Here is a 16159-nt window from a genome sequence, read left to right on the forward strand (position 1 = left end):
ACAGACTTTGCCCAATATCCAATCCCTGCCGTCTCTAGTTGGAAGCATCAGGTAGCAGGAAGACCTCCGCCTGAAAGACACAAGAGCCCTGCAGCTGGGTCAGGCCAATGATCCATCTAGTCCAGCATCCCCTTCTTACATTAGCCAATCAGATGCCCATTATGAGAAGCCTGAAAGCAGGACCTGAGTGCGCAATGGTGCAAAACTGCCAGGACAGTGATTGGGTAGGGTTCCTTCCCCCCTTGTGATCTGGTTAATTCTTAGAGGCCAGAGGAGTTGTCCATCCAGCCCATGATGGTCTACTTCAACCAGCCATGGCTCTCCAGAGTTGTCTCCTCCTCCCTGATCCTTCTAGCTAGAGATAACAGAGATTGAACCTGAGGGCACCTTCTGTGTGCAATGCAAGTGTTCTGCCATTGAGCTGTGGGCTTCTCCCTGTCACCTGTTTTCATTCAACTGCTGGTCAGTATGTTGTGATGCACCTATTCCCAAACAAAATACTCAGAAGGGAAAAGACAAAGTCAGTGAGCAGTATCTCCTGAAGTTTGCACAAATGACCAAAGAGGACCACAAAAAAAGGAAAGAAAAGAGGTTATATAATTACTTCCATTGTGCAAAACGGTAACAATGAAAGGATGGAGGACATGCAATCAAGCACTCAGCTAATTGTATGTAGCTATTCCAAAATTGAAATAAACATGGAAATCTTGTGGCCAGTACATAGTCCAAGCCATACTACCCTGAGCTCCTTGGAGAACAGGTGGCATAAAAATGCAATAAATAAATCACTGCTGAAAAGCAATGAATTCTAATCTGGTTCTGAAAAATGCTGGCCCAATAATCCATATCAGTTCCTCCTCTTAGGATGGAGGAATGAATCTGTCAGTTTTGGTTTCTCTCCCTTTCTGTTTTCCAGTCTAACATTCAGTTCACCAAATTTCCCATATGTTTGCAATTTCCATACCGCCCCCGTCAAGTCCTCATGAAAATTCATCAGCATTTTGCCATTCATTTCTCCTAATGTGGGGCGTATGGGGTGTTAGGGGAGGGGTGGTAGATCTGGTGGGGGACACATCCTTCCTTCTGTGGTCCCTACCCTGCACTTATAGAAGAAAAACTCTTATCTTAAACCTCTGCTGCCTTGTGGGATGTATTCAGGAGATGAAAAGGCTAAGGAGTAAACCCAATACAAATCTGGAGTGGAATCCCTAAGATGCTTAGATGGTGTCTTCTATATCTCCTTCTGGCATTTCCTACAGCCAAGCTGGTGTCAAACGTCTTGCTCTGCTTTCTTTTGGACCACACCAACACGGCCGAGAGGGGGGTCTTGTCATCTGGGCAGCCCAGGACCTCCATACACACAGCCTAGGCTTGTGCTTCAGAGCAGCCACTTCAGTGCTGCTGATGCAGCAGTTTGACTTCACCCCAGAGGCGCACACCATTTTCTCTTGCGACAGATGGATGCCAGCAACAATCTCCTAATGTGCATATTTTGTATTCAATTTAGCCTTCCGGCAATATTTCCCTTAATACAATGCGTTTTTGTGTATTATTTTCACCAATAATGTGCATTTTTATGTGCACTTCCTTCTCACACACCCATCTGTGGGGCTGGAGAACTGCATTTCAAAATTTAGAGAAGTTTGCATCTTGAAGGAGAGCTGTGCTTGAGTTTATGTAGTGCTCTGGGAAGTGTGATTTAGTCACAGACTAACCCCTCTGGTGATATTTCTCATGGAATTTCATGGTCATCCGCTGCTGATAACTGATAAGGCAGACAGCACTTCTTCCAATTCCATGGAGCTGTTGAATTTTGGTAGGATCAATATCTCAGTAAAAATGATTAACAAACTTTCTTCGGGATACCCACGCACGGTTTTAATTCTTACTGAAATATAATTAGATAGCTTAATGATTGCTACCAGGAATGGAGGGAAAGGAGGGGAAGGAAATGGAGACCTTTAGTAATTAAAAATGGTTTTGCTTTCCACAAACAGCCATTTCTGCCATCCAAATTAATGTTAGTTTTATCTCCCTATACTTAGGTGGACAAGACATCTTTATGACGGAGGAACAGAAAAAATATTACAATGCCATGAAAAAACTGGGATCCAAGAAACCCCAAAAACCCATCCCACGGCCAGTGGTGAGGCATTCTGTGGATTTCTTTAGCTGATACCAACTGACCCCTTCAAAAAAATGTCCACCAGAATCGTATCCATTGTAGTTATTTATATACTACACATATTTTTACACAAGCATTCTGTCATATTTCTAGAGAGGTTTATAGCACCAGTCAAGAGGGGGGGGGGGAGTATGTAAATTGAGCTCTATTAAAATATTTTGGAGTTTTCCCATTGAATTGAATGGAAAGTGTTTGGGATAGGGCACTCTGTCACCCCAAAACATGATGCTATTCTTCCATTCCAAAGAATGCTTTGGACCAACACCCTCTCTGAAGGTCTTCTGGTGGTTCCCTCATGGCAAGAAGCAAAGTTACAGGGAACCAGGCAGAGGGCCTTCTCGGTGGTGGCGCCCTCCCTGTGGAATGCCCTCCTACCAGATGTCAAGGAAATAAACAACTATCTGACTTTTAGGAGACATCTGAAGGCAGCCCTGTACTGGGAAGTTTTTAATGTTGGATGTTTTATATGTGCTGTGGGCCACCCAGAGTGGCTGGGGAGGCCCAGCCAGATGGGTGGGGTATTATTATTATTATTATTATTATTATTATTATTTTCAAATTGCATGGTAGGGTTGTCCAGCCTGTGACTTGCCACCTCCGGGGCCAACAACTACTGCTTCAACCAACAAATATTTGAGGCAGCTGCTAGGACCACAGTCCTCCTGACCACTGCCACACTTTCATATGGTGCTGTGCAAGTGTGAACACTTACAGGAGCTGGTGACAAAGAGGGGTGGTGCTGCAGACCTGGCCTCCTGGCAGGGGCACCACTATCATGTACCAGAACAGAGAGGGGGGGTGGGGAAGCACTGAACTGGCTCCACCAGGGCTCCCGAACTGCCTGATGTCACTGCCACTCAACCCTGAGCCTGCACAGTCCCTAGACTTGCCAATTATACTGTTGTCAGGAGCCCACCACTGTGTGCATAGGTGCTCCTCCCTGCCGGCCACTGCTGAACACCCAAACTGCATAAAAGTTCCATTTCAGGCCCAGATAGGTGTAAACATATGGCGCTATCTCAGTTGGCTGCTTTGATCTATTGCAGTAGTTTGCGTAAGCTCATCCCCAGTGCCCCAGACCCTATAAAAAAGCATTATTCAGAGTAGTGGTTTGCACGACTCACTAATAATAACACAATAAAATTCAAAACGGTAACAGTTAATTGCAGATTTATTCAAAATCCAATCAAAACTATTCAGTTTAACTGATGAGCTTGATTCAGGGATACTAGCTTTTCGAAGTCTGATAGTCATTTGTACCTTCAGCACTGCCTGCCCCCCCCCCGCCACTCCCTTATCTCTTGGTAACCCCCTAGGTAACCCCCACCACCACCAAGCCATACCACCCATTTTGGGAACCACTGATCTAACGTGTCTTTCTAATATCTTCCAGAACAAGTATCAAGGCTTCATTTTTGATGCTGTCTTGAATCAAGCCTTTGATGTCTGCATCATGCTCCTCATCTGCCTCAACATGGTCACCATGATGGTGGAAACGGATGACCAGAGCCCAGAAAAAGTGAACATCCTTTACAAAATCAACATGGTCTTTGTTGCCATCTTCACAGCAGAGTGCATCTTAAAAATGGTGGCTCTGAGGCACTACTATTTCACCAATGGGTGGAACATTTTTGACTTTGTCGTCGTAATTCTATCAATAGTGGGTAAGTCAAACCCTCAACAAATACAGAATTTGGAGTGGTGGATTTCCCTAGATCCACGTGGCCTGATTGGCTTCAAGGGGTAAACCACAGGTGAATATTTCTTGGGAGCAGTGACACACTGGAGCATGCAGACTCTTCTTTGGCCTACTCCAGTGTGTCTGCAGCACATCTGTATAGCAGTTCATGGCCTCTGTGCTGAACCCATGGGGCAGAAGGCCCACCTGTGCTGTTGGTTTCCTCTGCAGCGTTTTAGATCACAGGTTACTCAACAGGATGGATGTAAGGGAGCCATGAGCTATTAGTCATGCTGGCTATACACTGCCTCCATGATCAGAAGCAGTATGCTGGGAAAGAACAGTGGGAGAGGGCTATGCTTATGCCCTGCTTATGCCCTGGCCACTGTAGGAAGGAGGTAAAAGGTAAAGGTAAAGGGACCCCTGACCATTAGGTCCAGTCGTGACCGACTCTGGGGTTGCGGTGCTCATCTCGCTTTATTGGCCGAGGGAGCCGGTGTACAGCTTCCGGGTCATGTGGCCAGCATGACTAAGCCGATTCTGGCGAACCAGAGCAGCGCACGGAAACGCCGTTTACCTTCCCGCTGGAGCGGTACCTATTTATCTACTTGCACTTTGATGTGCTTTTGAACTGCTAGGTTGGCAGGAGCAGGGACAGAGCAACGGGAGGATGCTGGCTTAAATAGACCCTTGGTCTGATCCAGCAGAACTCTTCTTGGGTTTATGAACAAGCCTCCTGGTATCCCAAGGGCAACATGGTAAGATGCCCCTGCATGTGTGTATCGAGGCCCCCCAAAGGAAGGAAAGAAGGGATGCAAGAGCTCAACTGAGCTCTGTGCGGATCCTTACTCGCATACTCAGTTGAGCTTCAGCAGGGATGTCCCATGCCCTTAATTGGTAAACCTGAGATGCTACTTTCAACCAAAACGCCATAACCTTTGCTAGTTCACTAACTGGTTATTCCCTTTCCCCCCAAGGCTCTGTACTTTCTGACATCATCCAGAAATACTTCTTCTCCCCTACCCTCTTCAGAGTCATTCGCTTGGCTCGGATTGGCCGGATCCTGAGACTTATAAGAGGGGCCAAAGGAATCCGAACTCTTCTCTTTGCCTTAATGATGTCCCTCCCTGCGTTGTTCAACATCGGCCTCCTGCTTTTCCTGGTCATGTTCATTTACGCCATTTTCGGCATGGCCAACTTTGCCTACGTTAAGCAAGAGCATGGGATTGACGACATGTTCAACTTCCAGACGTTTCCCAACAGCATGCTCTGTCTCTTCCAAATCACTACATCCGCCGGCTGGGATGGTCTTCTCAGCCCCATTTTGAACACCGGGCCGCCATATTGTGATCCAAGCCATATCAACACAAATGGCTCGAGGGGAAACTGTGGCAGCCCCGCAGTGGGAATTCTATTCTTTGTTACTTATATCATTATATCCTTTCTCATTGTTGTAAACATGTACATAGCTATTATTTTAGAGAACTTCAGTGTCGCTACTGAAGAGAGCACAGAGCCTCTAAGCGAGGACGACTTTGATATGTTTTATGAAATATGGGAGAAATTTGACCCCGAAGCCACTCAGTTTATTGAGTACGCCGCGCTTTCCAACTTCGCGGACGCTCTGTCAGAACCTTTACGCATTGCAAAACCAAATAAGATCAAGCTCATAGCTATGGACCTCCCCATGGTGAGTGGGGACAGGATCCATTGCTTAGATATTTTGTTTGCTTTCACCAAAAGAGTGCTGGGGGAGTCTGGGGAGATGGACGCCCTCAAGATACAGATGGAGGAGAAATTCATGGCTGCCAACCCCTCGAAGATTTCTTACGAACCCATCACAACCACGCTCAGGCGGAAACAGGAAGAAATTTCTGCCATTGTCATTCAGAGAGCCTACAGGAGCCATCTCTTCCAACGCTCCCTCAAGCAGGCTTCCTTCCTATACCGCCAAAAAGCCTGCCACCTAGGGGAGGACGCTCCCGAGAGGGAAGGCCTCATCGCGTTCATGATGAGCGAGAACTATGGGAGGCCGATAAACAAGTCAGAAACTCTGTCCTCCACCTCCTTCCCTCCTTCCTACGACAGCGTCACCAGGGGCACCAGCGACAACTTCCAGCTAAGGTTGACCGACTCTAGCAAAAGCGACGAGCATCTAGACGATCAGCTGTCGCCCGACAGAGACAAAGAGTCGATGGTTTAAAAAAATATATATGAGTTTTTCATTTAGGACACTTTAAGAATATTGTTTACAGAATGTAACCACACAACAGTTGAAGCAGCCTTGTTAAACATTAGTTGCAAAGGACGCAGGAAGGGAGGTCAGCCCTGAACCAGGGTATGTCAAGGCGTTGGCAGATGTCTAACCTTTGACCCTTCTCTTTCCAACTTTGCTCAATGTTTATATTTCTATATGCACAGGGAGGGGTCGGGGCGGGGGCCAGGGGGTTCCAGACAAGGTCCTGGGGCTGTCCTAGCAGTGGTGTGTTTATGGAGACGCTAGACTGTAACACAGTAAGTACTTTATAACTATACACAGATAAAACCTGACCGCATACTTTTCATTTTAAGGTCTTACTTATATTAGTGCGTTTACTTACGGCAATGTATGACCTTGCATTCTATAATAAGAGAGTGAGGGCGAAGAGAAAGAGAGAGAGAGAGAGAGAGAGAGAGAGAGAGAGAGAGATGGGCGGAGGAATCACGTAGCTCCCGTAGCAGCAATGTAACACTTATTGTATATGTTGTGAATGGTCTTTCATAAATTTATTATATTTGATATTTTTTTACTTAAAATATATATAAATATATATAAATATAAATATAAAATTGTCTCCTTTTCCACGGAGATGGATGATGCTAACGCTCTACGTGATGAACTAGGAACCAGAGATGCCGCCCCACCCCCCAAATGACGGGAGTTGCTTGCCGAGAAAATTAGGTTGCAAGGCAAAATACTGAGTCAGCAACATTTCTAACCTTGCATTACCACAGAGACACCCGCCTGGAATTATCAGCTGCTTCCTGGCAGTTGATAACCAAGGGAGCGCAGAAGGAAGGAAGTGACGTCAGATAAAGCAAGACATGGGTTGCATTTTATTTTTATTTTTGTTCTATCCTGCAGGATATTAGACACTAATGGATTCTGCTTGTAAACCTGCCAATAAAAGCACTATTTTTTTACCATGCTTCAAGAATCTGCTTTGCTTCCAGCAAGGGATCTGCTCCGACTCCTTTTCTATATATATAAAAAAGGCTCCTGGCTTTCGAAAGTTGTCCCCCTCGCCCCCAAAAACGCAGTACCATGCGGCCCAGACGCTGTCAAAGTGACCGGCTGCTGGGATCTGTTTTCACCGATAGTTCCGTTTCAAGCTGAACAAGCTTCGAGTTCATCAGCATTAAATAGTGTTGTTTTTATGAGACCAGACTGGTTAACTGATGTGGAAGAACTGCTATTGACAGCATAAGAGGAGAATTGCCTAAGGAGGTTAAACAAAGGGTTCCTCAACGGCGCCACAGAGGCAGGCTCTCCCCACGTTAAGGAAGTACCATATGAGATTCCCCCGAGTGTAACGAAACGACATCTGGCAATTTTGAGGGCAAAACACCTAATTATAAGGATGATCCCTGCCCTCCGCCCACTTCTCTGAAATTTGATCACTGCGGTTCAATGTAGACATGGTGATATGTGGCGTGATAACTAGGTGCTCAACTGTCTGATTCTGCCTGCTTCTTGTGCTTCTCCATCTTGTCTGAAATGAACCAAGTGCTTCTAAATATAGCATGCAGTTATGTAATTGTGATGACTTTGTGAAAAAGATTAGAACAATTAATCAAGGATAAGAACATTCACAGCAGGGACAGGGGAGCTATGGCTCTCCATATGTTCGACTATGATTCCCATCGTCCCTGGCAAAAACTCCAGCACTAAACATTGCCTTAATTCCTTAACTGAGGTGCCACCACAGAGGAGGCCCTGTCTTATGTTGCCCAGAACTAGATGAAGACCTGTAGAGGCCCAAAGCAAACATTTTGTTGCCATCACATACATCTAATTCAAATATAAATAATAATAACCTGTAACATAAATTGTTAGGGATGCAGGTAAACCACAGAGCCTAGGGCTTGCTGATCAGAAGGTCGGTGGTTTGAATCCCCGTGATGGGGTGGGCTCCCATTGCTCGGTCCCTGCTCCTGCCAACCTAGCAGTTCAAAAGCATGTCAAAGTGCAAGTAGATAAATAGGTACTGCTCCGGCGGGAAGGTAAATGGCGTTTCCGTGCACTGCTCTGGTTCGCCAGAAGCGGCTTAGTCACGCTGGCCACATGACCCGGAAGCTGTGCGCCGGCTCCCTCGGCCAATAAAGCGAGATGTGCGCCGCAACCCCAGAGTCGTCCACAGCTGGACCTAATGGTCAGGGGTCCCTTTAACATAAATTGTTATTTTTAAAATGAAACAAAACCTACAGTACGATGGAAAATGATGTTTCATTTTCTGTACTTCCGCTTTAGTTATATTTTTAAAAAAATCTACTTTTCCTGATTGCAAAGTCTTTGATCAGATCCTCAAAACTAATCTTACATAACACATCTGCTTCTATACTTAGTAGAGATAAGGCATCCGTCCTGCTTTGTTACACAGTTGTTCTGTAGGGATTTTTAATATACTCGAACAGAGAAAATGAATGTGGCCAGTAATGTGAAAAATCCAACAATGGGAAATTTATGTGGTGCCCCCCTTCCCTTGATGCCCTAAGCATGTGCTTATTTTGCTTAATCCAGCCCTGATGTCACAACTCAAAGCGTTTCCTCCAGACCTACAAGACAAAGGATCTCCTAGAACCAGGCAGGCTAATACTAGGAGAGGCATTCTGTAGAACAGAAAACAAAACACCATTTCCTGTTCAAAACACATATACATGAGACCTATTCGTGCATGACTCATGTAGGGCCTTGCCAATTCAACAAAGAGACAGGACCACACTTTTAGCCCTGCTCCCAACATGGTTGCATTCTGCAACAGCCCATCCAGTGTGAAATTCCAACACCTGAGTAAGGGCTCTGCACAATTGGGCCATGTTGGGTCATTGGGTTCCACTCAGCATAAGGCTGTTCCAGATCGTCCAACTGCAAAAACAGGATTGTAACAGAGGCTACAATAAGTAGGGCACAAAATACCTGCTGTAAAAAAATAATACTACTAAAAACTGCTGTATGCCGTTCATTTGCCTTTTCTGCAGCTGTTTGCAAACTTTGCCACCTTCAGGATAAATGAGTCACAGCCATAGCACTGGATGAGAAGAAGAGCCTAAGACATCTTTGCTGCCTGAGGTGGAACAGCAAATGATGCCTTTCCCCAGTCCCCAAGCCAAGGTGCTTGGTGCCCATAGGCCAAGGCACAGTCAAGTGAGACAAACAATCCCAGAAGCACCTCTTTCCACTCCCTGGCAGTAAAAGCACAGTCATAATAAATTAAAGAACTAACAGTGTCCTGCCCTTTCATGTCACCCAAAATTAGCTGCCTGAGATAGTTGCCACACTTATCCTAAAATGGACCAGCCCTGTTGCCTAGACAACCAGGTGGCCCTATCACTTCCCCTGCGGTGATCCAACTCATGGCACTGACTGGGAAGAGAGGGCAGGGCCTCATGGGTGTCTAGGCAATGAAATGATGAACTCCCTTTCTCCTGTGAACTTTGGCACTTTTGGGCAAAAAACCCACAACACAACCATATTGAGGAAAGTGAGACAAACTTCACAGCCCCCAATGAGGCTGTGAAACTTATATTTTGGCTAATCATAAGCTGATACCGCAGAACCGCAGACACTGTTTTGCATCCAGGAAATGGAGATTTGATTACATCCTTTTATGAACTAGATACCTTCAGAAGAGGACGCTTTTCTGGTGCCAAATGGCCTGGCTGTCCCAAAAGCTGCAGCAATACCTTCGTGTCTTCTTCTGCAGCTAAATGCAGACCGCTATGGCTCTTGCATCTTAAGAGAAGGTGAATCAATGAATCCTTCTCAGGTAACCCTTTTATCGGGAGGTTAATTGCTACACTTGAAAAAGCTTGCTCTGAAGTGTGTGGTATGATCTATAGAAAGACTTCCATTAATTTTAGGTCACATTAAACTGAGCTTGTGAAGGATTCCCCACCCCGGCCCCTACTCTCCAGTTGCCACTTCTGGAGGTGGGGCTGTGGAAGGAGGAAGCAATGCAGAGCTGGGGCCTTGTCGAGATTTCAGGAGTCTGATCTTCCCTTGCTCAACAGAGCCAAAGGGGCCATAAAGCAATAGTCCCAGTTCAAACCAGCAGCCTTAAAAGCAAGCAATTGTGAATATATTTCAAGAGCAGCGATGAGGAAGCTAAGAAGGGGCCTGCAGGATCAGACCAAATATCAACCTACTCCAGCACTGTGACTCCTACAGTGGTCAACATGGTGCCCCTGGGAAGGCCCCAGACAAGACTGGTCCCTCTCCCGTCTGGGTTTCCCACCAACAGGTGTTCCTTGCAATGGAGAACTGCAACCAGAAATTGTTGCAACCAAGCTCTCCATCGGAGATAGGCCAGAACAACTCATGACTCGACAAGCTCGGCGCAAATCCCTGGTTGTGTTTTGTGACCTGTCAGATAGTGTATGTGTTAAATAAGGAGCACGAGGGAGGGGGGGTGAGGCTGTGGAAACCGAACAGCCGTTGGCAGAGAGCAAACACAAAATAATAATAATCCTCCAACGGTGCTGATAGCCCCAGGGTGACGAGTGAAGGTGCCGGACTGCAGAGCAGTAGGTAAGCTTTTGTCAGGTCCTCAGTGTGAGCTATTTTTGCAGCCTGACAAGCCAGGAGCTCAAGTAACTTCACATGCCCTGGGCTTGGACTAGTGCTGCGGGAGTGTGTGTGGAATCAATGCCATGCTTGAAAGGACGGTCATTCTTTCCCATGCTCTTTGTACTTGGCACATTCACCCAGGGGCAGAGGTCCTCTTAGGCTTCGATTTCTCACTGGGTTGGGACTTTCCCATTCATATCACAAAGCTTACACGGCGATTAGATTGTATGCATTCGTGCTGATTTGCTTGCAGGGAGGTTACATGAAGAGCATTCATCCCGATTTCATTGTGGGGTTTTATATGTCTTCCCACGAATCCTTCACAATTCCTTCACATTTCCTGCCACTTTCTTAACCGTAAAAAAAAAAATATTTTGTTTATTTTCGAAGTGGATTTGTCACAGTAACAGAGAGAGCTTTACTCCACTTTAATTTTGAAAGCCTACGTTTCTCCTATATGCTTGAATCTCTCCGGCAAAATAGTGACAGTCTGCAGGCACCCTCAGTCTGGCAACCATGCTGAAGACATGCCTCTGCCTCCATAACATGTTCCAGCATCCTCTGCAATGCGCTGTGGGGCCGTCATGCGCAGCAGACAGCCACCAAACACATGTAAAAGAGGCAGACCCAGTGCTTGAGATGTGGCCTGTTGTCCTTGCCCTGCAAAAATGCTACACGTAACACACCAGGCTAAATAAAAGACCCCCTTCCATTAGGAAGGGTGCAATCTCTCCCTCCCCGATCCCAGTCACCTGGCCCACTTTTATAGCTATGCCCCAGTCCTGAATGTCTTTGTGCTTAAAAGCCACACACCAGAGGCACTTTGTCAGCAGATCTGAGTCAGCTACTGTGACTCACCCACATATCTGTACAGACGACCTGGGTCTTCTCCTAGCAAGTGGCTGCTTTGGCTCATCACGGATACAGGCAAGGGTTTTTGTCCCAAGCACTTGTCTCCTTGCTAATCTGCTTGAAGAGTCAGACAGGTCTGCCTGCAAGGCAAATGGCTTATTTATTTCTGAGTGTCGAAGACAGCGCATTGCAGTCATATTCTTATAGCTGAATTCAGGCATAGGCAGGGCAACCCAAAGCCCTCTAGCTGGGCTTGCTACCCTCTCCCTGTAGAGATGGAAATTGTCATGGAAGGCCTAGAGGAGGCTGTCTCTTTGCTTTTTGGGCCAGCTCCTAAGTCTTTAGTCGTGGCCCAACAGCACACAACCACAAGGTTGTTAAGCCTTTCCCATCACTTTATCTCATGGTGGGGTTACTCTTTGAGCAATAGATTTACATTAGATTAAACACTGCATTGTGCTAAAAGCATGGGGTACTGCCCAAAACAGTAGAGGTGCCCATCTTTTCACTTGCGTATTGGGAATCTCTTTGTTTGATGATTCCCAGGGCGCACACGACAATCATAAAAGAAAATCCAATTCACAATGAAAACATGTACATTTGCAGTTTACAACTGAACAGCTAGCTAGAGCACTGAAACAACCAATGATAAAATTGTGCTAGCAAATCTGTTAAACAAACAAACGTTGCAACATTAAAACCAGATTGTATGGATGGCCTAGGCAAATAAAAAGGTCTTCTCCTGGCTCAAAAAGGACATCAGGTTTGGTGTCAAGTGAATCTTCCTAGGGAAGGCACTGCACAAATGAGATGTCACAACAGAGAGATCCTCCTCTCTCTCATGACCAGAAACAAAATATTTTAGAAATGCACAATCAAATTGAACAAGTTCCACATAAGTCACAACAAGATATAAACTATAATAAATTTCCACTAAAATTCTGGTTCATTTCATGAGGCTTAAAAATAAATAATTTAAAAAATCGGAAACGGATATGGAAATGTTCAGAACTGAACTTCAGGTTGGAAAAATGAGAAGCTGAGAGGAACTGAAATGGACTTAATTTCCCTCCCTAGCTGCAGATCAAGCTGCCATTAAGAGACACAGGAGCTGGCTGAGCTGTATTTTTCTAGCCAGTTGGCAACCATTGTGTGATCAGAGGCATGGGGTCCTCCTGCCTGCTTGCAAAAAGCAGCCACTGGAATGAACTCCACAATCCTAAGTGAGCTGCTTCATAATCCCTTCTATCTGCTTCCGTCTGTCTCATTTTAATGCTATTTGCCAGTCACTTTAAAAAAGAAAAAAGACAGAAAGAAATATTTTTAGCCTCCTGACCGATCTGACATGCAGGATGTGTTTTGCAAATAATCTCACTGTCTCGTCGTTCGAGGGTGTTTTATTATCATCATCATCATCATCATCATGCATCACGATTTTCATATGTTCACTTTTGTACTTTGTAGCCAGTGGCTAATGCCCCAAATTAGTGTGAGATCTCTTCAAAGGGGGCTTTGCGATGTAATCAAGGCAAAGTTGAAAACATTATCTGTGCTGCAGAAGCAACCCTGAACAAAAAGGGTTTGTGATAAAAATCCAGAACAGAGAGCAGTGAGAGTCATACCGTGGGCCATCTACCGTCTCTCCCCCCCCCCCTTCCTCTCTCATTTGGAATCAGGAGATGTCCCTCCTGCCCCCACCCGCAATTTTAACATATCCCAATGCAAGCCAATTGCGGTTATATAATACTGGCTCCGAAACAGATGCTACCATGTTAGGGATGGCAGATTATAACTGGAATGCAAAGCTAATGGAAGCTTTTGGACAAATGCAAACTCCCCTGCCAGAGAGAGAGAGAGAATGAGAATGAATATCACAGATGGATTGTCCCCTTTTGACTGTCTCTTTCTGGAAATCCAGAGAGATGGGGAGGCAATTCCATATACTGTACACCCCCACCCATTTGTCACCCTATTGAGTACTGGAATTAATTTCACAAGACTGAAAAGGTCCCAAGAATATGTCCCAAGATATTTTAAATCTGAAAATAATTGTGGATGTAAGGGATAAATGTATTTCGTCCAGCCAGGTCTTGTCGCTTGCATATGCTTTTGAAAACTCACTGTTGAGGGATTTGCGGGGTGAGGAACACTTTAAAAAGTGCTGTACTAAACAAGCCTGTACTTTACATTATAGATGCCCAAGGTGAAGTGCGAAAAGGTTCCAAAAAATAATAATTCTAAAAATGAATTTTGCATTCTGAAACAAAATGCCATTTCGCCCAGTGAATGGCCACTTCACTCATGACGCAGCTTCGCACCTGAGCAGACAGCAGGTGAGTGGGTTTTGCCTCCCCATGGAGGTAAAGGCCATCTGCACATGCACAGAGACAAGCCCCTTTATCACAGCTTAGCAGCTGGTTGAGTTGCAAACTGTTTCTGGGACCCATTTCCTGTCTCCGCTTAAGTGTGGAGCTTGGCTCATTTGCTTTGGTCCTTGTCCACCGAAGGAATGCTGGGCCACTTGCCTGCTTAGCAAGAATCCTCCCAGCTCAACTCAGCGGAATGCATCAGCAGGTGGGGCTGGGCGGGTGTTGTGGGGTCTTATCGGAAAGCTGACGGACAGCCGCAGTTGTCCCGCCTGGGCATTTCTCATCAGCCATGCTGAGCATGGCTGGGGTGGCCTTGTGGCTCCATAGGGCTGCATACTTCTGCAGGCTCTTTCTTTGGAGCCCAGCTGCACATTTGATGGATCAAGTATCCTGCTGCCTGTCTGAGCAAGACGGCCGAGACACACGCCAGGGGAAGCGCAATGCCGTCGCCACAAAGGGAAAGGAACTTTCTGTCCGTAAGGAGAAAAGGAGCACAGGAACACCTGGAATGAGGGGCACCTACAAGAACTTTTGAAAGTCTTCAGTACATAATGGTCAGGGTTTTTTCAGTGGCGGCTCTGACCTGGTGGAATGCTCTGTCCCATGAGACTAGGGCCCTGCAGGACTTGATCTCCTTCCGCAGAGCCTGTAAGACAGAGCTGTTCCGCCTGGCCTTCAGTTTGAATTAGCCTGATCCTCTATTCCCTTTTCCCTTTCCTCTTCTATGAAGAAACCCTTTCTGGGACCCCACATTTAAATTCTTCCCTGGTCTCCTTGCTGGCCCTAGTAGGACAAACTTGGCCAGTTAGCCCTGGTGATCATTTGATGTCTACTGACTGGGTTTTGCCCCTCCAACAAAAATGACCCCTGAATTTTTGAATTTTATTGATATTGATGCTGACCTGGCATCCTCCTCTTCATAGAATCGTAGAGTTGGAAGGGACCCCAAGGAATGCTAGCAATGCAGGAATCTCAACTAAAGCATCTGAGACACGTGGCCAGGGAACCTCTGCTTTTAAACCTCCAAGGAAAGAGAGTCCACCATCTTCCAAGAAAATTCATTCCACTGTCAAACAGCTCTTACTGCCAGAAAGTTCTTCTTAATGTTTAGTCAGAATCTCCTTTCTTGTAACTTGAAGCTCATGTCCTAGCCTTCGGAGCAGGAGAAAACAAGCTCGCTCCATCTTCCATGTCACAGCCCTTTAGATTTTTGAACAGGCATAGGGCAAGCCCTCCAGGTGTTTTGGGACTACAACTCCCATCATCCCTAGCTAACAGGACCTGTGGTCAGGGATGATGGGAGTTGTAGTCCCAAAACATCTGGAGGGCCTAGTTTGCCTATGCCTGTTTTTGAAGATGGCACCCGATGCCTCTACATAGCTTCATCCTTATTTCAGACATCGTGATGTATTGGTATATCACAATGCTTAGCTGATGATATATCACGATGCTGAAAACAAGACATTGCCCAGCCCTACTGCAAATGCCAGTCCTTGAAAGGGGTTTCGAACTGATCCTGTATTTTAGTTGGATTCCTGACTTCAACCATGAGACCTGATTGGAACTTCAAACCCCGTAAAGAAAACTTGCTGGACAAAATCTTAGCATCTACCGTTGAGGTGCTCCGATATAGGGAGTGTCCTATGCAGGGCACCCCACATGACCTCTAGGTTGCAGCTGTCACAAAATCAGCTGCTCTTGGGTGGCACATATCTGAGCAAAGCCAGGCAGGTGCCTGGAGAATGAGCAAGTGTTGGGAGAGAATGTTCACACTCCCAAGCTGTACACAGCGGATGCTCATGACTAAGACCCTGCAGCTCTCTGGGGCTCCAGACATACAAACCAAATGCCCTCTGCCACCCCGAGGCAAACAGTGCTGCCATTTTAATCGCTAAGGATTTGACTGGTGTGCCTCTTTGTATGGCTCACATGCTGCTTGGACAAAAGATGGTGCATTGCATATCTTTGCAAGCGAGTCTTAAAGGAAGTTGCTGCCATTTGAACTGATGAACCAGGGGAAACCTGTGGCCTTCCAACAGCTGCTGAACTGTGCGACTTTCATGATCCCTGAGCACTGGCTGCAACAGGTGGGAATGTTTGGAGTTGCAGTCCAGCAATACAGCCATACCTCGGGTTAAAGTCGCTTCAGGTTGAGCATTTTCAGGTTACGCTCTGTGGCGACCCAGAAGTAATGGAATGCATTACTTCCGGATTTCGCCGCTCGTGCATGCGCAGACACTCAAAATGAC

The 16159-nt window shown here is 46.1% G+C and overlaps 1 protein-coding gene and 1 long non-coding RNA gene across 8 annotated transcripts in view; one reads left to right on the forward strand and one right to left on the reverse strand.

Moving 5' to 3' along the window:
- LOC308459004 (sodium channel protein type 5 subunit alpha-like) overlaps nucleotides 1–7051 on the forward strand; it is a 294603-nt gene extending 287552 nt beyond the window's left edge. For all 7 annotated transcript variants that reach the window (XM_080973958.1, XM_080973961.1, XM_080973959.1 and 4 more), the window contains 3 exons: nucleotides 2046–2146; nucleotides 3579–3849; nucleotides 4841–7051. In XM_080973958.1, coding sequence (XP_080830084.1) covers nucleotides 2046–2146; nucleotides 3579–3849; nucleotides 4841–6066 — 1598 coding nt within the window. In that variant the 3' untranslated portion in view covers nucleotides 6067–7051. The remainder of the gene's footprint in view (nucleotides 1–2045; nucleotides 2147–3578; nucleotides 3850–4840) is intronic.
- The window catches only part of LOC308459218, a 96318-nt gene that overhangs the window by 30518 nt on the left and 49641 nt on the right, over nucleotides 1–16159 (reverse strand). The gene's annotated exons all lie outside the window — the stretch shown is intronic.

This window comes from Podarcis pityusensis, assembly GCF_964106645.2.
Source record: "Podarcis pityusensis genome assembly, chromosome: 12".
In the NCBI taxonomy this organism is placed as follows: domain Eukaryota; kingdom Metazoa; phylum Chordata; class Lepidosauria; order Squamata; family Lacertidae; genus Podarcis; species Podarcis pityusensis.